At 48.9% G+C, this 22,796-nt stretch overlaps 1 protein-coding gene across 1 annotated transcript in view; it reads right to left on the minus strand.

Annotated features, from left to right (window-relative positions):
* Positions 1 to 22,796, minus strand: part of TNFRSF21 (TNF receptor superfamily member 21) — a 52,324-nt gene that overhangs the window by 2,230 nt on the left and 27,298 nt on the right. Inside the window, exons 4-5 of the mRNA XM_014525514.2 lie at positions 18,825 to 19,090; positions 824 to 1,046 (exon numbers count right to left, since the gene is read on the minus strand). Of these exons, the coding sequence (XP_014381000.1) occupies positions 824 to 1,046; positions 18,825 to 19,090 (489 nt within the window). The remainder of the gene's footprint in view (positions 1 to 823; positions 1,047 to 18,824; positions 19,091 to 22,796) is intronic.

Below are 22,796 nucleotides of genomic sequence, written 5' to 3' on the forward strand. Positions count from 1 at the left end.
AAACACCTTTTTAAACTAACAGGATCCATTTAAACCTATTTGTCTTTTCCGCTCATCTTTATGCCATACCCACCAGTAGGAAAATGGGTACCTGCATCATCATTTCATAGGGCTGGAAGGGACCTTGGAAGATCAGAGTCCAGCCCCCTGCCCCAGGGGCAGGAATTCAGCTGGGGTCATAGGATCCCAGCAAGATAAACATCCAAATGTATCTTGAAGGTGTTCAACGTAGGTGCTTGAACCACCTCCTGTGGGAGTCTGTTCCAGGCCTTGGGGGCTCTGACAGTAAAGAAGTTCTTCCTTATGTCCAGCCTGAAACGGTCATGGAGGAGTTTATGATCATTTGACCATGTCACCCCTTGGGGTGCTCTGGTGAACGGACGTTCCCCCAGATCCCGGTGAGAAGTCTTCACCCAGTAGAACCACTGTCAACCTCAGGTATCCTGCCTGTCATTTTTTAGGGGGCACCTGAATGAAACTTTTAATTCAATGGAGGCTGGGGAGGAAGAAGGACTTGGTCTGCAAATCCATGGATTGCACCATGGCCCCAGAGACCACCAGTGACCTGTGACTCACAGTTTGCAGACTCCTAGTCTATCGTGAAATCAAATAAATGCCTCTCTCAATACCCAAACTTCCCTTATTCTTGCCACACTGTACTGCTGTTACTCTGCCAGTGCAATTCCTTCCACGTCGGCTATAGCTTCTTAGCTTTGCTGAATGCAACAGTATTCCTCAGGATGGCAGAGACTAGCACATCCAGCCTTGCACACAGTTCTCAAAATAACTTCAAGGGAGCAGGACAAAGGGCCCATTTTAGTACCTTTGGTAATAAAAGAGCCAGTTCGGCTGAGAGCAGAGGAGCCGCTGGAAGTCGAATCACAACGCAGAAGAGGTTCTGACTCATCGACGAAGAAGCCCTTGTTTTTTTCAGAGGGAGAAGGTTCGATGGTGAGGATGGTGGCATCAGGAGGCTTCTGATTCAGACTGGGAATGGGGCTGAGAGGGCTGGGGTTTACTGGTAGGGCCAGTTTGTCAGATTCCAGCTGTGAAGAGGGCATAGAAGAAAAATCTATTATTATGATTTATCACACAAAGTTCATGTTCAAACCATTTTACGCCCGAAGTGCCAAACAGGGATACAAGCCAGGGTAGGCATATAGCAACTTCATGTAGACTCTGGCTCCTTTTCAGCGGAGACTCGCGTAAACGCCTAACAATGCCATCTGCTAACAGGGTTCACAGTGCTCCAATAATCTCCACCCCAAGATAATGGAGAGTGACCCGAATCATTTTATCATGGGACTTTCCATACGAGAACCCTGCAGTCTCAGAAAACGGCAACGGTACCAAAAAGGAGTGTCAATATGTGGCGGAAAACAACTGTGCTGATTTCACCTGCCTGTCTATGAGTTCAAGGAGGAAAAAAAGCAAGTGAGCACGGAGATGAAGCAGGTTTAGTATGCCACGTACATATGGAAAAGGGGAGCCGCTCCACTCCATCAGCATCATCAGCTTTTAAACAAGGGGTGGGATGGGTGCTAATAACATCTTAATGTCCAGCTCAGGGGTACAACATATCCAACAACATGTACAACATCCTAATGTCCAGCTCAGGGGCACAACAGTGCCATATTATGCCCAAACTGGGCTGCAACACAGTTGAGAGCAATGAAGTTGGTCGTAGTTTCTAGATCAGAACCACCCAGCCTCTTTTGCCAGCAGCAAGAAAGAGGTGTAGTTAGCTCAGATCTGCCATTTTCCCTGTAATTCAGGGCCTCAGCACAAGTTACCTAAAAAATGTCATGAAGGCATTTAAAACAAGAGCAGTCACTAGTTAAGGGGTATTAAACTGCTGTAAATACCCTCTAAACTTTTTAAAGATATGCTGCTACAACTGAGGCTTGTCTTTGACTCATTTCAAAGTCGCTCTGGGGTATGGTATGGTTGCTCTGGGGAAATAAAATGCCTTGCTTTCATCCCTGTGCACCCTGGGGTGCTGGAGGTCCCAGGCACTCTACCCCTTCCCACGCTCCAAATCTCTAGTGGTATTCCCTCCCCTCTCCCATGATGAGAATTGCCCTCTCAGCAGTAACTGCAGAGCCAGCCAACCCCCACACGGCTGCTGCCCGGCCACTTCATTGCAACTCAGTTCCCCATGTCCCACAACCCCACCTTTCTCATCTTTGTGCCATGCAACAAGCCTGTTGGCTCTCAGCTTTGTGCCCTAGCTATTCCTCCCCTGCCTCCAGTCCCTGGGACCAAGATAGCTCCCCCACCCCAGCCCCCATGACCCCTGCTGCCCCTTATAACTCAACTTATAACGTCCCCGACCCAATCCCAATTCACTGAGACATGCACAATTTTTATATTTATATATAAATTATTTATATCATTAAAAAAAATATCTTTATTTTACTCCTTTTTTTTCACCTTACCCCCCCACCTCACTTCAAACAGTTTTTCAAGATTTCTCCCCTCCCACCCTCTGCTCTGGCTGGGCTCCTGCTGGCTATGGAGGGAGGGAAGCCACAAATCCCATGCTAGCTGCTCCTCCTCCAAGCCTCCCCTCCTCTCCCACCGCAGGCAGGTCCTGGCACCTGTCCACACGCCTGCTCACTAGCCCTCTAGTGACAAATCAGTCACAGGCAGGTCTGCAACAACATGAAGCCTTCACCTGAGGCTACTCCAAAAGCACCATAATTCAATGCCTTCACATCCCACAGATTTGTGATAGTATACAGGCGCCTGTGCCAAAGCCCTTGGGTACAAGAGGCTGGTACTGAAGGCAAGGCCACTGGCAAGAGAGAAATGCACGCTACAATCGAAGGAGTTTGCTACAGAAAGCCACTGCCCTATGGTGCTGCGCAGCAGGCTAGAGGACCAGCCGAGAGCTTCATACCCTGTTGCTGGAAGTGGTAGGCACATATCCCAGCACAGGATTGTGCCATGCCTAGCACCGTTAGCTGGCATAAAGCAAAGCTTAGCTCTGAAGTGCCCGACAGTGGTATGCCGGTGTCCCCGTTGCAGCGCTTCGCCCTGAGAATAGGAAGTTTAGGTAACAGTTCTGATTTAGGCAGCGACAATCCTGCCTTGAGCAGGAGGGTTGGACTAGATGAGGTCCCTTCCAGCCCCACTTTTCCATGACTACATCTTAGAGAAATGGATTCTCTCTGTCTCCCAGTGCTGCAAGTATCTGCATGGAAGGAAATGCAATTTTTACTATTAAAGCCATGTTTTAAGCTAATGGTTTTTTTGGCCACACCATGTTTCCTCCTCTTCTCCAGCTTCCAGCGCACCCCTTTTACAGAGTACACAGCATTCCTTTCCACCTGGGGTTGACTCGCTGATTATTAAATCACCTACCCTGACCTCTGGTATAGTACAAGGCCTTGAACGTTCATCTATTTTCCCCCATGTGAAGCCCAACTGGTGTTTGGCTGAAGTCTTGCTTCCAAAACGGTGCCTGTGCTTGAACTGAAGACAGTAAGCAATGGAAAATCCCGATTCCTTTGGGAGTTGGACCAACGACTAGCTACCCCCCACCTTTAGAAGTCTGTGCCTATCGCCAATTTGAACTTGTATGACTTCAGGTTTCAGCCATGGCTTCTCATTACGCCCAATTCGAGTAGATTAAGCAGCCCTATAGCATCTGGCATTTTCTCCCCATAGGGGCACCAATATATCGTAATCAAGAGTACCATCAACCTGCTTTTGGATAGGCTGCACACAGCGTTTCAGGCTCTCTCATTACAAGTCCTTTTCTTTAGCCCTTGCATCATTTCGATGATTTTTTCCTTAGCTTCTCAACATCCCTTTACAAAAGCACGGCCGGCAGAAACACCCACAGCCTTCTGGACTCCAACCTCTCTTTAGTCAGGAGCCACAGGTCGAAGGGGATTGACAGCAGCACCCCAACACGGCACCAGTTGAAGTCTGGTAGTATTTAGGTCCTTCTAGCCCAGGTTTCACACCCTTGCTCTCTCCATTTCACAGCCAAGGGACTATGCTTAATAAGCTGGTAAAAACAGGCTAATTTCTTACGCTGGTGGAGAGGATACAAGCGTCACGTGCGAGGCAGATCTGTCTCAAGGAGTGGGACACTCCTGCAACAAAGTCACCTTCATGATGGGGACTTCCATGCTGCTCCCACAGTGCTCTAGGCCAGCAGTTCTCAACCGGGGATCTGTGCCCCTCTGGCGGCTGCAAGGTGGTTTCAGGGGGTTTACCTGGCCCAGTGCGGAGGAGCTGCCTTGGCCCCCTGGGGCTGTGGTGTGTCCCAAGGAAGGTGTGGGGGTGGGCCTGCCCCGCCTGACCCCACAGCCCCCCATCATGTGGGCAGCGCTGCGGGCAGGCAGGTGAGGCTCCACGCTGCAGCTGCTCAGGGGAGTGCGGCCCTGGGGCTCCCTGCCACCAACGCCATCCGCTGCACCTGGGGCCGTGTGCGCAGGGCTGGGGTGCCAGCCAGTTGTTGTGGCACAGGTGGGCCATGGAGTATTCGTAGTATACTGCAGGGGGGGAACTTAGCAAGATAAAGATTGAGACCCCTGCTCTACGCCAAAGCACAGCTCTGCCCACCCTCTCCCACGCCGTGTATGCCAAACTACGGAATAAGGTGCTGAAGCTGCTCTAGGGGTGCTGCTTTTAAGCGTGCTAGAGAATGTATTTTGGGATGCATCCTTATGGTGGCTTCACCACCTCCTGTCCAGGTTTGGGATGTGCAGAGGGTAGGACTGAGCTGCTCAGCAGTGCTTTCCATAAAGCAACATAGGCATAGATGATACCGCCAGATGGACAAAGACTCAAGGTTCAAAATGACATTTGCATTTAGGCAGCTCCTTAGCAAGAGCTTAGGACCCAGTAGTCAGGGTGCACCAATAAAGATTTTTTTTGGCGGATACCGATGGCTGATTATTAGCCAGCCATAACTGGCTGATACCGATGTGAGAGCTGATACTCAGCCCAACAGCTTGGAGAGCAGTTGCTGGCTGGTAAGTCTGCAGGGGAGGAAGGAGCATGGGGGTGCAGACTGAGGCCCCCACAGTGAGGGAGGGAAGAGGGCTGGGGCAGGAGCAGGTGCTGCCCTGCCGGCGTGGGGCATGGTGCAGGCAGGGGGAGCAGCTCTGCACACCCCTGGGAAAGGCATGGCGGACATGCGCCCCTTGGATCTGCGCGCAAAGCGAGGGTGGGCTGCCAGCTGTGGGCAGGATGGGTGGCAGCAGCACTGAGAGGGGTGGCTATGGCAAATTTTGGGGTGGCTGAAGTCCACCCCATAGCACCCTCTCCCAGTGCAGCTACCACCCATCCCAAGCACAGCCCTGGCCAGCCCCTACCAGGAAGAGGCCAGCATAGCCCCTGGCCCCAAGCCTGCAGTCTGCAGCCCACCCTCACCCCATGCATTAATCTGGGGGCACAAGTGTGCTCCCCCCGCACCTTGGACAAGCCTCCCACGGGTCCGTCCCGTGCCCTGGTCCACCCTGGCTGGGCAGTACCTGCCCCTGCCCCAGCCCCACTCCCTCTCTCACCATGGGGGCCTTGATCTGCCACCTCCCCCCACAGCAAGACTTACTGACTGGGCACTGTTCTGCAAGCTGCCGGGCTGCATTCCTAGCCACGTGCATGCTGCGCCCATGCAGACAACATTTATCAGTGACATCATCAGCTACACAGGCCCCAAAAAAGCCGATAATGTTGATTTTCCTTTTATCGGTGCTGATCCAATATGATATAAATCACTGCACCTCTACTCAGTAGCATTTAAAAATCACCTCCCAACCCTGCTCTTGTGTACAAAAAGGAACGGGTAATCTTGCTTGCACACTGTTGCCTATTGCAGAGAGTTTAATGCAATTGAGCTCTCAGGTATCACAGATGTTGAATTAAGAGGCTCACTCCAATCGCCTCCTCTGCACTTGTTGAATACTGTAAAATGATTTCTGAAGCCTGCAGCGCCGCTCCCCCCCTTCTCAGCATATGCTACCTGCAGTTGCTCTCACACATCCATACAAAATAGCCTGTGCACCAAAGGTACAAGGAAACATTTGTATTCATACAGCCCCACGCCGAGGAACTCTGTATTGATCTTTCATAGTCTGCGCTACGTTATGTAATTCTGCATAATTTGTTTGCATCAAAGAATTTGCCACCCACAATTCACATGTCCATTGAGACGCCCACCTGATTTCCCATTAGCTCATGTGAAATTAACTTTTAATCCTGCTCCATTGTGTAATAAAAGGGCTTCTTTCAGTAGGAAAGAGAGGGGATTTGTTCTCTTTCAACATGTTTTATAGTACATTAAACAGTGGTGGCTCTTTTTTTTTTTCTCCTTTTTTCTGTTTTAAATAACAGACTTTGTATGCTTCATTAAAATATCCTCTGGAACATTTCCAACACAATCCTTTTACAAGAATTAAACTATTGTTATTAACTGGGAAGGAGAAAAACCTTAGTGGCGAATCAGAGTAACAGCCTAGATGCTTCTTATATGGCATCCTATATTGTCATGCTTTTACCTTTAAAATCATTAGAAAGTAGGGGCTGACTCTTCCACTTGCAATTACACACTGCATCCCCAACCACGAGTTGAGTGCTAAAAGGGGTTTGAGAAACCAGAAGAAAATTAAAATCAGGGCCAGGAAAACACTAGACCCAAACATGAAAAACACACCAAACCACTCCCCACTTCCCAACACAATTGTCGGTAAATCCCACAAAATTGCAACAGCAGTTGCAAAAGCACTCAAGAACGAATCCTAGGTGGTTCTCTAGACCATAAAAAATCCTCAGCGCCCAAACTGTTCTCAACAGATGAACGTTTGTTAGGCAAAGTAAACAGGACGCTGGAGCGTGGGTTAAAGTTTAAATAGAGAGGGAAAGAAAGCAAGGGAGTGTGACAGTGTTTAGAAGTAGGGTTGGAGTTTTGCAGCCTGGATGGGCCAGGAAATGTGCCAAGCAAGGTGTGTCTGGTTTACCAGGCAGTGGCGAGAAAGGCAGGAAAAGTAACATGCGGAGATGGGGCCTGGTGGATGGGTGTACGAGAGCTATTAATACCCTGCGACTCACTCCCATGAAACCATGTTGGCAAGTCTTATTTTGAAAGTCTTGATCCTATGACCCCAGCTGACTTCCTGCCCTTGGGGCAGGGGGCTGGACTCGATGATCTTCCGAGGTCCCTTCCAGCCCTGATGTCTATGAAATCTATGAAAGCGCTACTTGACAAAGGTGCTGTTTGTTTCCCCTCCTGGGGTGCGGTGTGGTGACACCGCGTCCGAGCGACAACCGTGCCAGATGTGGGTACAGTTCAGAAGCTGGAAAAAAATAAATCACGTGCCACAGAAGTTGCGTGGTAGAAACACAGCCCTTTGAATCACTGGAGGCGCGGACGGATTTTGATTTTCCCTTTGACTATGAAGAACAACGTTAAGGTGAAGAAGCCGGTTCGGGCTCTGGAGATCTCAACTTGATTCCCAGTGCTTCCACGGGCTCCCTGCAAGATGCTGGCTACGATCACATCCGTGCCAACGCGCCCCCAGGAAGGGAATATCAGGACCGACTCACCTCCACGAAGCTATTCAGCGTTCTCCTTGTCCTTCAGTGTTGTGCTCTTGTCCTACGCTAGTCAGCGCAGCAAGCCACACTAATGAGAGTGGGTGCCAATTCCCCCTGTACAGGGCAGAGGAGGAGGTAACGAGCCACCTTATTGCACCGGGACCCCCCCCCCACCTGTGCACAAGGACACTGACACTGGGTTTTTGCCATTGACGACCTGCACGGTTACGTCACCGACCAATTCTGTATTTGGTTTTTGTGCCAAAACCATTAATGGCATTGACACATCAGTGACCCCTGCACTGAAGTACGATTCACATCACACCAGGGGCACAAAGCCAATTTTTCTAACTTGCTGCAGCTAAGAGCTTGCATTGCCAAAAAAAGTGTCTCTGGTTCAAGCTATTCAAGGCCCTTTGTGATCCAGGCTCCAAGGAACTGGGCGTCTGTCTGTCTGTCTCTTTCTGTAAATCCACTCAGCCCCCAATATTTACCCTGGGCCGGATCCGGCTCTCAGCAGATGGACGGCGAGTACAGAAGGGCCTTCACAACTGCCTGTGGGTCACAAGGCCGTTATTTCAGCAGGTGATTTTAAGTTGCTCCCAATATTGAATTGCCGTCTCTCCATTCCCAGTTAGAAAGTAGCCTATCATGTTGGGTAGGGGAAGAGGCTTGAAGGCTGTCTGCCATGCCCTTGTGCTGGTCCTGTATTTGGGCTGAAAATGTTTTTACCTGCCGAGTAGGCAGGATGCTCAAAAATTGCAACCCCCATGCAAAACGTGAGGAAGGACTGATCATTTGCAGAGGAAAAACAAATCACCCTGGCGATACCTGCTCAGTATTTTACCGTATCAAGTGAGCCTGGAAATTAAAAGGGCTGAAGTTTGTGGGGCTGTGCCTAGCTGTGCGCTTGCACTAGCTAATCTCTACAGCTGGCACGCGACCAATTTTAAGTAACCTTCATAAAAGAGATTGATGGAGTGGCCAAACTGAATTTGATGCATAATTGATGCGCGTAGATCTATTTATGCTCATTCATTTATAGGTATTTCTACAGTGCTCGTCACCACAGCACCCAAGTGACTTGATCCAGCAGCGTTCGAAGCTCTCCGAGTTATTAAATGCAGGGGGAGGAAGCCTCAAGCCTGAACTGCAAAAGCGGAACGATCCTAGAGGGGAGACAGCACCAGCACTTCTGCGCCCAATGCTCCTGCCACCCCCCTGCCGCTCCCTAATGGGGACTCGGCTGACGTCTAGATAAACCTGTCAATTCTCTCCCATCTGCGAGGTCTGCCAACTCTTGCAGCTTTGCTCACAATATCCCAGAATGCATCATTTTGACAAAGCATCCTCTCCAAGACTGCAGCCGATTTCGCTCTGGTCAGGTCGGGGAATTGAGCAAAAGATTTCTGGACTTGTGCTTGCTTTAGCCTGGCAGTACCCTAGAAACCTGAACAGCAGCAGCTCTGAGAAGTGCAAGGTGGGTCAGAGACCGCATTTGCTTGATGAGTGCAGGCACACGCCGTGAAACGGCTGCTTTTGCCGGAGCTGGTAAGATTAGGAGGAGGTCTCCTTACTGCAGAGGGCCTCTCGGGAGTCTTCTGTGCATGTCAGCAAAGTGCCAAATGCTCTTACATCAATGGTAATGCTATTCCAGCCGGGGCCATATGCTGACTCACTGAATACCTTACTTAAAAATGGAGGGCTCTGCAAAGCACGGGAAACACGCAGCTCAGCGAGCTAACGCAATTCACACTGATACAAAGCTGCATTCATATCGGGCCGTCTGAGGACTCCAGTGAGCTCGAATGTGCATGTGCAGCTCCCAGATGTCGGGAGCCAGTCAAGGACCACATTTGCACACAATAGCCGCTTGGATTTATAACTCCCGGCGGACACGTGTCGTGTTCTGCCTTGCGTGCCCCGGGCTCCGGCTCCTTGCGGGCGCTTCGTTAAGGAGCACGCTGAAAATGCTTCTGCCATCTCTTCACCTTCTTCAGCTCGCACAAAGGGTTTAACAAGTAGATGCGGCTCCTGAACAAGCAGCAGGGACAGATGGATTTGCCTTGCTGCGATTGGAGCACCGCTTGCATCCGTTTTGTTATGGGACCATAAGGAGGGAATTTAAACTATTTGGAGCTAAAGCTTAAATGAGAAGCCTGATAAGTGTTAGCTAAACACTGCGTTCTGCTGGCATGCTGCCCCGTGCCAACGGAGAAGCAGCTGCTGCCAGCGTGGGGCAGTTTTCTTGCCCAGAAAGGGCCACCACTGAAAGGGCAGAAGGTGGCTGTGGTCAAAAAGGGAAAGCCTCAGAGATGAATGGATGGTCACTCTCCTGACCAGATCAGGGGTGTTAAATTTAATACGGGATTGCTGTTCCCCAGGATTCAGAGGCCACCTCCCCGGGAAGGAGGACCAAACAGGCTGGTCCAAACCCAGGTGTGCGTGCACAGACAAAGACAAGCCACCAAGGCTCTTGGCAGGAGCTTGCTGAAGGCAAGCGGGATGCGATGGGAAGCTACGGCACAGACGGCTGAGTGGGAGGGAGGGAAGGCACTGTTCAGTCCTGAGACAACTAATTGCAGTCTCTCCAAAAGCACTTAGCTCCCCATTAAAGCTAATGAGTCCTCCCTGCATGTGTGAGCAGGAGACACCCTTGGTGAGTTGTCTACATGTTCAAAAAGAAAGGCAGTTTTACTGCCAGGGTGGGTCACTGAACAGCCTGCAAAGTTTGAACATGCCTGGGGGGGTTGAAAGCTCCTGCACAATACTCAAAAATGGGCAAAGCTTTAGCAACATACCTGGCAAGGAAGCAGTGCAGTTTAATACAATTAAAAGAGGGCCTGGCCTACACGTCTGGAGGAGACAGCCCTGTGAACATCAGGATTTTTGCGCTAAATTTAACCGCCCACAGGAGGATTTGTTCTGATATACGGTTGCTAATGGACAACCAACTGCACAGTGCTGACCCTCGCGTACAGATCACGGTGATGACAACCTTGGGGCCTGCCTGCAGTATAAGTAACCCAATATGGTGAACTGGTATCCCTTGAACTGTCCCAGTACCATAATAAGGGTAAGCCTTTCAGTTAAACTGCTACAAACATCAACTGCACTGGAACCAACGGGATGGGAATTCGGGAAATTATGTTCATACCTGGCTTTCCCAACATGCTTAGAGACAGGAGCATACCTATGGGTGGGCAGTTGGGGCAGCAACTTAAGGGCCATTTTGACAACCCTCTATGTGGCCAATCCTCTTCTGTCCTAGTTTGACCTCTACTTGTCCTAAAGACTCACTTCAACCTTACTTTGGAGTTAAGGCACTGCGCACATCCCTCTGTACTAAGAGATCACAGAAAAAAGCATTTCTGAAATTCAGCAGCGGGGAATTGTGCTTGCATGAAAGCCTTTGCTTCAGTTAGCTGCCTTTGCAGGCCAGGCACTCTCTGCACATGTGGACACCTGCAAGGCGTGCAATGCCCAGCTGTCGTGAACTTTACACCCGAGGATCCAGCTGCAGCCCCTGGTAAGAGCGCAGACGAGCTCTCCCGCTTCACAGATTCTTTAAATTAATGCACTGGAGGGCCGATTCCTTTGCCAACATCTATTCAGCTTTGTTGAACGGGGAAACAAGAGTAAATAATTCGCGAGCCGGGAACCTGACAAAGCACAAGATTTGGGCTGTGTTTGAACAGAGCTGCTCGAAGGTCCCGACTAGGAAGGGCTGCATGCTCTGGAACAGGAAGCAATGGAACAAGAGATGCTTGGAGCAGCAATTTGCAACACTGCTTCACATGAAGCTTTCACTTCCTCTTTGCCGCCGCCACCAACCCCGTGATGGGAAAATTATGCAAAGGCAGAAGTCCACATGAAAAAGACCCCAGACTTTCAACCCTCAGCAGATTCAGGCTGGTATCTGAATGCATACATTGTGATTAATCCTGTACATCACTGCATAGACTGTGAGAGATCAAAACCTGGGGCCCCCGGCCTTCAAGTCCTAACCAGCAATTAAAAAAAAAAAAAGTTAGACACATTTCAGGGTGGGACGGGTCTACGATCCTCCAAATATGGGACACTGTTGCTAAAGCCGTTCCTTGCAACTTACTTTCTCCCCTTTTTGGAGAATAGAGAAGGGACGAGCTGTTTCAGTATCATCCCGAGACCAGAGATTTGCCGCTTGCTAGAAATGAGAAAGCAAAGTCCTTTCTCTGGACAGTGTGCCACTGCGATTCTGGGAAATGCTAATGCTGTCTAAACAATGATTGGGCTCAAATATGCAGCAGAACCTACTGTACTGAACAAGCTATTAATTTACCCTGACAGGACAAGCTTAGAAGAAAAAGATGTTTTGCAGAATCTGTTCCATTTGTCACAAACAATGTTCAAATTAGACGTGTGCTTTTTCAGCTCACGGCTGGTGCCAGAGCTTGTGAAGAGCTGTACGAGTCAAACACTCCTCCAACTTTTTCCCATCCTTCTTCAGCTCCTCCCTAGTTTTCACAGGAGTCGCTGATCCAGAAAACAAGTGATCCATAGGGCTAATCTAGTTTTAACCTAATTTCATTAAAGTGCAATATAGAATTGGCATAATCTTGCATGGGTATAGCAAGCACCATGCTTTCAGCAGAGTTCACCTTTCCTGGAAGAAAAAAAATCTTTTACTATGTTCCACACTGCTACATGCAGATGCATTCAACTCTCTGTGCATTCAGTGTATGTACATGCATGATGTAGATAATGATGCTGTCAAAAAACTCCAGCTGGGATAAAGCACTGCTTTGGGTACCATCTAAATGCAAGAGAATCTTAGCTTCCTGCGGCTTGCCATTTGAGGTAAAAAAAAAAAAAAGATGTGAAGGGTGGAAGGTAAGGATGCAACAGATGCATCTTTAAGTATGTACAAGTGGTAAGTGAATGGGGAGGATCCAATGGTTGGGTTAGTAGCTGGAGAGGTTTGTGAACTAACTTCAATTCGCTGCTCAAGGTTAGATTGAGCAACCTCACTTCATGCCTCAATTCCCTACCTGTATAATGGGGATAAGAGCACTTTCCTCCCTCAAAAGGGGTGCTGCATAGATGACTATATTCAGAACAAGGTTCTTATTTGCCGCAAGGAACCCCAGTCATGGATCAGGATGCAAATCCATTCTTGACAATCATGACAGCTGTGCTGTTCTTCAAGAGAAATACAGTGACTACCACAGCTGGGTCATTTGACCTTGGAGGGCTTGGGGTGGTTAAACTGGAGGTCCACTCAGCAAGTGGAAAAAGGAGAGAAGTGGAAGAGGAACAGGTCACACTTGCCACCCCTCCAGCCATAAGCAGGCTGAATTTTGCAGACATCATGGCAGAAGAGTCTTGCAGATGGACTAGGAGGAAGATGAACAAAAGAGAGCAATGGCATTCAGGTTAACCCCCGAGTTTGCTTGGAGATGGTGACATACTAGGCACACAGTGATTCGAGACCAATGCAGACCATGGCAACTTGGCCAACAGATGCAATGAGTCTCCATGGCATATCTTCCCATAGCCCAAGTACCATGGCAGTACAGCTGCTATTCAACCACGGTCATCATCGCCTGCTGGACTTTCCATGGATCCATGACAAGCTGTTCAGTTCCCATGGACTGAGCATCCAAAGCTAACAGGAAAAGCTGATGCTGGAGGAGGTCCTAGCACAATGCCCAAGGGAAGGCAGTGCTGCTTTCATCCTGTACTTGTGCTTTGGTTCATGTAGTTCAGTCTCCAGGAGTCTCAGCTCAACATAGTCCCTACTCAAGAGACTCAAACCTCTCGGAGTACCTGAAACAGTGACATTTAGTTTCTCCTGGGAACAACTTTGACAGGGTTTACTGTAACCATGATATTTCCAGTAGCACAGAGATCCCCATTTGTTCTCCCTAAGTCAGGCCAGCCAATGCCAACTTGTGCTGCATCTGGCCAGCCAGCACAGCCCAGCCCTGCTGAACAGATTAGTCTTAACGAAAGGTTTTCAAACAATTGAAACTAGTGAAGTCCCAGCCCGACTGCAACATTTAGTTGCGCCCTGGCACCACATTTGCGAGCTATTTACATCAGACCTGAAGGCTTGGATCACAATGGTTTGGACGTACAAGTGAGCTTTTCCATGTTCCCTCTGCAGCACGACATTCCTCACCTGTTTTGCAGTCTCTCCTGTTTCGTGCCAGTGGCTCTGTTCCTCCATGTTAATAAGAATTGCAGACACTGATTTAGAGAGTGAGGCAAGCCTGACAGAGCACAGTAATAATGTGCAGAAATGCACCTACCTTCAATGTCAAACCCATGCCCTTGGGTGCTTCTTAGCATTTGTTTAACATCCTGCATCCTGCCTTGGCATGTTAACTAGCTGGCACAGTCTGCCCAGAGGATCAGCACAGGGAATGTGGCGAGGAATGTTTACCATGAAAGATGCGTGCTTCTAAAAGGAAAGTCTGGTGCCAACAGCCTAATTAGCCCAGCGGCTGCTCATTTGGGAGGGAAGGAAGGTCAGAGGTAAATCCAGGGACAAGGTCCATCAGTTGGAAGCCAGCTGTCGGCACTACAGCCCCAGAAAGGTTAGGTGTTGGTATCAATTAAAAATTAAGAGTTGCAGCAGGGGGATTCATTTCAAGTGTTGCTCACAAGGCAGAAGGTGCCTTGTCCAGAGAAGCGGGGGAACCTTGCACAATCGGGCTGCATCCCAATGCATATACCAGAAGGTTCGAATCAGAAGCAGCATAGACAAAGCTGCGTCCATGTCCAAACCAGAGACCGCTGCTGCTGTAGGTGAGGACAATGGGTGAAAGTTGATTAAGGATATACTTAAGTAAATCCCAAATGAGAGGACCTGCACAGGAGGATGCACCGGCTGCACACAGCATGTTATGAACTGCAACTCCCGTTATGCTGCTGTGGATGAGCTAAGATTCACTTGGGGCACAGAGCAGTGACCTAATTTTGCCACTTCCAGGAAAGAAAACCGAAGCCATAACTAGAAAGCAAAAAACAAGATGCCCGACACATTGCCAGTCTCCGGATCTGATGCCCAGGAACAGACAGACCATGCCCTAGAAAGGAAACTCCTTTTTCAGAGCAACTGCCCTGCAAGTTCAGACTGGTGCGCTGCTGCACGAGGAGGGGGCTTTCTGATGATCTCACCACTACTTATGCCCTGGTAGCCAGACTCCCTCTGCAGCCCCTAAGCCACTTCCCTGAATCCCCAAGTACAACTACTGTGCAGGATAGCAGAGCTGTCAGCCTTGCTGCCGTCTGCCAGGGGGTTGGTTAGAAGCACTCCCACTGCACCTCGAACTACATCCCTTCCTTGGCAACACGCAGGCTATTTTCCCCAAACACAGCCCATCTGCCAGACAGTCACACGCAAGACTGCTTGACAAGGCAGGAAAGACACTCAGCGATGCTGTGACCGTGGCCTTGCTGCTCTGCTTTATATTACAGGTGAAATAATTTAGGGCCAAGTCCTGCTCTCGACATAGAAGGAATTCCACCGACTCTCCCAGTGCGAGAGGAGAGGGCACCGCCGTCTCAGCCCAGCACGCTGCCAGGGTGAGGCATGGCCTTGTCAGCGGGCTGAATCTTTAAGGAGAGGTCTGTGTATTCCTGCATGTTTGCACAGAGCCTGCAGCAGCAGAGCTTCCAGAGCAGATACGATCTGAATTACTACTGCAAGAGACAAAAGGATTTGGTCTCAACTTGCCTGTCAGCCCAAGGAGAATCTTAAACTGAGGCAAAGGTCTTGGCAAGTTTTTAAACTGTCTTATAAAGGGTTTTGCAATGTTGCACAGCAAAATGTCTCAGCATCTCACACTAAGGCTAGGGACAGACATTCAAAAAGCCTAAGCCTGAATTGATTCAAGCTTTGCAGCTTCTGTAGTCTAGCCTAGCTAGGCTAAATCAGTTTGTAACTGTATAGACATCTCAGAAATATAGGCACAGGCCTGCAGTGGCTCAGGCTAGAAGCTGGGGGGGGGGTGCCAGAGCAGCCCTCCCTTCCCCTGCACAGGGCTGAACTGAGGCGGGCATGGCCAGGACCCAGCAGGATTAGGGAGTGGTTCTCCCCCTCCCCGCTTGATAACAGAGCATATATCAGTTCTGTTATCAGCATTCATCTCCTCATCAGAAAAGAAACAGCTGCTCTCATTAGTTTAAGCTCTTCTTAAACAAGGAAGGAATGGAGGGACATTACCAGCTGAGCTATTGATCATCTCCCAAAAGCCCTAAGCTGACACTGCCGTCTGCCACAGCACAGACCATAGCCAGCATGTGGTCTGCTAGCTAACACTGAGGTGTCTGTATAAGGCAGAGGGAACGGGGATCCCTGCTTAACAGCAAGTGGCGTGGGGAGGGGAAGAGCAGGAGGAAGCCAGGCAGACGCTCTGTGCCTGCAGTCTCTGCCAGAGCTAAAGCCAGGGAGCGGAGGGGAGGGGACAGAGTCCCGCCCAGCCCAGAGAGCATGCCAGGATGCTGGGGGAGTCTGATTTAACTTGGACCAGCAAGGGGTCTGGGACAGACTGCATAAACCAGTTTGACCCAAATCAGTTAAGTCTGATACTACATTCAACCAGGTTTATCTTAAACCTGTTCCAGTCATTTTTAAACTGGTTTATGTGCACTGACCATCTGTTCTGCTACAGGTTTAAACCAGTTTCTGATGACTTAAGCCAGTTTGTGTGTAACGTCCATCCCTAGCCTAAACACAGCTCTTCTATGACTAGCATGGCACAGTGCTAATCACGTGCTCCATGCATTACATTTAATAAAGGAGAGGTTTTCCAAGTCATGCAGACTTGTTCATATACCCAGAACTACAGGCAGTAAGGACAACACAATTAAGCCTACATGGGGCTTATTTTGCTTGTCCTCAGAGACACTCATATATATCAATTCTCTGAGAGACAGAGAGACCTGTTCCTGCCTGCCCCCTCCTCCCCTCATCAAGTCCTCTTATCAGATACGATGTTCAAATCTGCTAGTTAGCACACGCAAACATCAAGCAGTTAAAACACTTGCTCCCCAATAAACAGCCCAGTCATGCTGTAAAAACCTAATTCTCGAGAAGTCTTTCAAACCATGCAAACAAGAACTCCTGGCACGGAGAAGAACCGCATACAGTGCCCAGTGGGTTTAACTGAATTACTGACAGCAATGCCTCAACACATCCTCTAGTAATGAAGGAACTGTTCTTGTGCAATCTTCTAAAGTTCGCCAATTGGACTGAGTGCTGACAAATCCAAACCAAATATCATCTTATCTGATATTTTAGTTCAACATTCAACTTAGACATTCAATGTCAAGACATAGCCAGAGGAATACGCAATTCAGTATATACTCAAGGACGCTAGAAAGTCAGCCTGTTCCTTTGATGTGCAACATACCACAGGGATGCCATGAGTGCATGGTCTAAGAAAAAGGATATACACCTCCATTTCTCCGGACTTGATTTTAGGTACAATTATGTCTCATGCTTTCCACTTCCATTTTTAAGTCTTTGATGTGAGAAATCTTGGAGAACGGCATGCAAACAAGACAGTTACATACAGCTTAATTACGAGAACTGGCAAGGAAAATGCAAAAGTACTTGGCTATTTAGATTAAATTAGAATAGAAACTGCTGTGCTGAACACCGCAAAACCAAGCTATTCATTATTTAAAAATGGAACACGAAACTCTGCTCAGTACACAAATGACCGGTAGGGTTACAAGGAGGCTCTCAGAGAAAATTCAAATAGACTTAGCTCAGAAGTCACTATTACCACTGTAAAACCCTACTAATGCAGTCTCACAGCTGCAATGTTAGGGGAGATCCCAATGCTGACGGCATGCTGGTAACACTGCTGCTTTTAATGCACGTCATACAAATTCTACCAAAAGTATTACCTAGCAGGGCAAAGAGGTTGCAAGCTACCTGTAACAAGGGAAATGAGATATCCCACTGCCAGCAGCGCTCCAGCAACTAACTTTCACAACCTCTTGACTTGTAATTGTGCTGCAGAATCTAGAGCAGGGCTGTCCACTTAAGTGCCCAGGGGCCACACGTCACATGGACTGCACTGGCAAGGGCCACAGTAGGGCAAACCAGAGCCCCTTGGGTGGCTCCTCTCCTGCTGCACATGTGTACAGGTGGCTTCTTTCCCCCTTCCCCCCAAAACTGCATTACACATGCAGGCAGCTCCCTCCGCACTGTGCGAGCTTGCCGGCTCCCACGCCGGGGGCTTCCCCAGCACCATGAGTTGCACCATCCCATCTCTCTGGCACAGGCAGGTAGCAGGAGCCAGAGAGAGCGCCCAGAGCCCTGACTGCTGTTACACTGGGGCTGTAGGGGACTCAAGTGGTGGCTGGATAGGGGCCCAGGGGACATGGTTTAGCCCCTCACGGGCCACAGTTTAGCCTGCAGGCTGCTAACTGGGCAGTCCTAATCTTTAAAGAGCTCTCTTAACAGCTAGAAAGGGTCCATTTCCTCCCCTCCCCCACCAAAACTGTATCGCCTTACAGTAATGTACCAAGTTAGAGGCATTGCCAAGGTGGGCACTAAAACCTTGAATGAAACTAGTGTGCAACAATTAATGCTGAAACCTTATAATGATTTCGGCAAAAATATCCTGCTTGTGTTTATCCCAAATTGTCCTCCCTTTCCTTTCTCCCAACAGAGGTCCCACTCATTTATCTGACTAACTTTTGAGGTAGTTAACGGGTTGCCAATGTAAAAGATCTGCAATCCATTTAGAGATGGGGCAGTCTGCACAAAGCAGATGAAAAACAGCACAGAGTCGGATCGTATTCGGTTCAAGTTGTCACACCTCTACTCAAGCAAGATTTATGCCAGCTGAACACATATGTAGTTTTTTTGGTACCGGTTACTCCCCAACCCACCTGTCCCACCCCATGTTGCTGCTATAAAATCCTATTTTAAATGAAAGTGCAGAATTTTCAGTCCTAGAGGAAAAACGAAGCCTGAATGCAAGCCCTTGCACAGTTATGAGCGCCATAAAAGGATGCATGGGCTGGAGAACGCACATGGCCGCTGTTTTACCCTGGAGGCAGAACAAGCTGGCATCAAAGTCTACAAGAGCTGGATCAGAATTTCTCTCTGGTTCTAAAAGGAATGAAGTTCTAGCCTCTACGATAGTGGGGAAATAGCCTCTTAGCTAGGGAAAGTTTGCTGGCTTGGCAATTTATAGTCCTGTACAGAAAATAAAAGTAATGCCAAAGGTGAAACAAGCTGTTTAGGCAGCAGCTATATATGTTACCGTGGCCGTGTCTTCCATCAGGCTCCTGATCTTCTCTACAACATCGTTACGTCTGTGCTGACGCAGAGCGCTGATGAGCTGAGCGAGGCTGGCTTCGGGGCCTCGGACGGTCCAGTGCTGCAAGGCGGCATAAGCCCGTTCGTGATCGGCCGTGTAGCCCTTGGAGAAAGCTGCGACCTCCCGTTCACTTGCACTGCACAGAAATTGGTAGATGTCCTTCCACTGGCTTCCGACCTGGGCTGCCACGAGCTTCAGTATGTCTATGCCTGTCAAACAGAAGAGCTGCAGATGAAGCAGAGCGATTTCCTCTCTCCCCATCAGCTTAGCACCTACCTACACTGCATTGTGGGATCAGGTCGGTGAGATTTACCTAGCTTCCCCCACCTAAGGTGTATGACATAATACCTCTGCCGGGTCTTACGTTAGCGATACGGGGCACTAACAACACCGGGCTGCGAGCTACTTAGCAGAAAAGAACAATACATAATGCTTCCAGGGCACTCCCCTTCAACAAAGAGCCTTTGACACTGGTTATGCAAGTAATGGGTGTTAAATACATAGATACACTCTGACGTAGGCACGTTCCAGAATTAGCCACTGTGTGAGCAGCTGCTGATAGCCATAAGCTTCCTCAGCAGTGATTGCATAAGGTTTTAAAACATGGCTAATTTGCCTTTCCCTGGTTTGCATTACATGTTTGAGTTGGAAGGGCCCTTGTCACCCAACCCTCTGCATTGTCAAATATTGTTCATCCGGCAGCACAATGATATTTAGTGACAACTGCAGTCAGCAGTGCCAAACTGAAGGGGCATGTGGGGTTCTCTGGTGTGAAAAGATTTTTAGCGATTTGCTTTTCAACTGCTCTGAACAAAAAGCACTGGAGCACGTTGAACCTCAGCCCTGCATGTGTTGGGCTGAGAGATGTGCAACTTCAGTGTTGCTTCACAACAACTCAGGGTTACGGAGAGAAACTATGCTAGGCAGAGCTGAATTTGAACTTGCGTGGAAACATTTTAGAGGCCAAATAAAAGGCAAAAGTCTAGTGTCACAGGGAAGCTTTTATGCACATCTCCATGACCAAATGCCTCGGACTCCAGCTAGGTCTAGATTGTGCAGCATGGTAAGTTGGCAGTGATGCCCCTCTACCATGCCATGCTGCTCTGCGCCATCTACTTTCTGAACTGTCTGCCATTTAGCTGCATCCGTGTTAATTAGTATGGGGTGGATGACTGGATACTCTGGCTCAACAGTACTTAGCCCTCTTGCAGAAAGTGGTTACACTTTCTTGTTCAGGAGACAGCCCTTTAGGAGCAGCCTAGTGCGAGGATGCAGCTGCCAGGCACAGTCATCCTACTCTGGAGATATGACCTCTATCACTCTCATGCACATCCGCGCACCCCCCTCCCCCAGCAATACTCCCAAACTACTGACAACAGACTGCTACACAACTACCAGCACAACCATCTCTCATTGTGAAGCCGCGGCAGCAATGCAATCAATAGCAATTAATACAAGCCATAGCGCTCTGCTCTGCGTGTGCAGGATGTCAGACTCGGCAACTACAAACCTTCAGACAGAAATGATAAGAGGCGTCTTCAGACATGAAAAAGGCACAAGTTAAAGCTACTTTTATCAAGCACAGCAAGCTCTCAAGCTTTGAAATTAGATGGTCATCACAGAAAGCACTGCTCAAGTTCTCACAGAGAACCACACTTCAAGTTTCTTGCAAACCACCCCTTTGTTTCATGATCGGAGACCACTTCCCTTCAGCTTAGACAGAAATACTAAGCGGTTCTGGGATCCATCCCACGTTACAAGACTTCAGCATCCCCTGCAGTGCAATTTGTAATGTAAAGCCTCCTTTGTCATTTGGGTCTCAACATTCAAACCCCAAATTATGCATTGAAATGATATCAACTAAGTTTTTGGCAAGAAACCCATTAACCTGTCACGTGTAAAAGTAAAAGAGGCTTAATGAGACATTCTACATATAGGAGGCCAAAATTTCCTCTTCACCTAACCAATATTACAGCACTTTTTTCTGGTATCCCCAAACCAGACAGCCACATTATTGAGCTAAACTGGCATTTAACCCCCTTTCCCATTTTATAACAAGAAGTGACAACTCGCATTTTAAAAAGATCGTTTCACAGATTCCTATTTTCTTCTCTCCCATCGTGAGAGAGTTTGAGAAACGGAAGTACGGCATTGCCATTTACAATAGCAGAATCTAGTTCACTGGACACAAAAAATCAGAGAGAGATCTGTACAGTCTCCCCCGACTGGTACATGGAATTATCCCATAAATAACAATACGAACCTTGATGACGCAGTCCTCCAGACAGAGTTTGTATAAGCTAGCCCCTCTCAGAGCAATCACTCTCTTACCAATGAAAACCCTGGTGCACTTGCTCACAAACCCTGTGGATGCTGAAGCAGTACTGGCAGCATTTAGGCAGAGGTGGAACGTAGAAGTCTCGATATCACGGCCAGCCTTGCACCGATGCATACTGCATGGACACAGGCAGTACCGACTGCAGGCACCCCTTGCAATGGGACACTTCCTATCCCGTGTCTATTGGATGTGTTAGAGGAAGACATGGCAGCATTGCTAACACGCTTCTATAACTGAATTCCAAGACAGGGCCGAGCGGTTGAGAGCGCCGAGCCACCAAAAACCTGCTAAATGGCTAGAGCAACTATGTTTGCAACAGCAGTGTTGAAGTAAGGCCACGTTAGCAAGTGCACATAAGTCACCAGGAGTTTAGGGATTCCTGTAAGACAAAGGCACAAAGAAACAGGTTAAAGGCCAGATTTAGATTGCGAGACAACAATGGACACCAAAAGCAAAGGTATTTCATTAGGCCAACAAACGGCAAGGTGGAGGGAGAGCTCGTCTGAACCGCCCCAAGAGAAGAGAAGGAAGCACTTTGCACTGTTCAAAGCAACCCAGAGACACGAAAGGGCAGGTTCCCAGCCGCTAAAGAACAGAACAGCTGTGAGGACACCGATGTATTTTGAGAGTCCAATTACCCATGTCACTGTTAAAAATGACAAAATGCCAGGTACTGGCAGGTGCAGACCACAAGCGGTAGTTACGGAAACTAAGAAACCCAAACTGTCAGGCTAACAACTCCTGCTGGTTTTTCTAGTGGCACAGGGGAATTAGTACTTCCTCCTTCAAAATGGTTACCCGTAAGTTTGACAATCAAAAAACACCAAAAAAAAAAAAATCCAAACCAGGAATGTACAACGCAATGCCTCCCCCCACCCAGCTGGATCCTGTCCCCATGCTGGCCAGATCCAGACCCACCTCTGGCAGCAGGGCAAGCTGCAGCAGGGCGCCAGGGGGTGGCCGCAGCTATTGCTTGCCCCGCTGCTGCTAAAAGATGTCCCCGAGGGGGCTCCATACGTTGGCATTCAAGGGTGAACCCTGCACCTAAATTCCCAGCCCCTCCAGGAGTCCCGGGCTCCTGGGCCAAACACCCATGCTCTAAACCATCAGCTGGCTTTACCTTTCTCACTCTGCCCAGACGACACACCCTGCTGCAGTACCCATACACTGAGCAAATCACACACGACCCTAACCCTCAGGTAGCTGGACTCAAGCGTCTTTATTACTTTGGGTAAAAAAAAAAAAGTACACTCGTCTGGAGGCTGAACTCTCGCACAAATTCCTTACGCCAGCTGGGCAAACTTTTGGGCTGAAAGCTCGCTCCTTTTTGGAGGTTTAATCAGAATAGAAACTTCTTTGAGGTCACTGAAAGCAACAACGTGAGAACAACGTGGTGCCAAATACTGTGAATTCTTGGTCTGCGCTTTGTGCGGGCTGCCTCCTGATCCCATCCATGTCGCCATGTGCGGGCCAGGAGCGATACGCGGACCCGTCTTTGCGCACGTGGGCTGTGGCCAGCAGCCCAGGCACACGGGGTCGAAGAAGACCGGTGGCGAGCTAGAATTAGTTATGGATGT

Source organism: Alligator sinensis, unplaced genomic scaffold (assembly GCF_000455745.1).
Source record: "Alligator sinensis unplaced genomic scaffold, ASM45574v1 scaffold1666_1, whole genome shotgun sequence".
In the NCBI taxonomy this organism is placed as follows: Eukaryota; Metazoa; Chordata; order Crocodylia; family Alligatoridae; genus Alligator; species Alligator sinensis.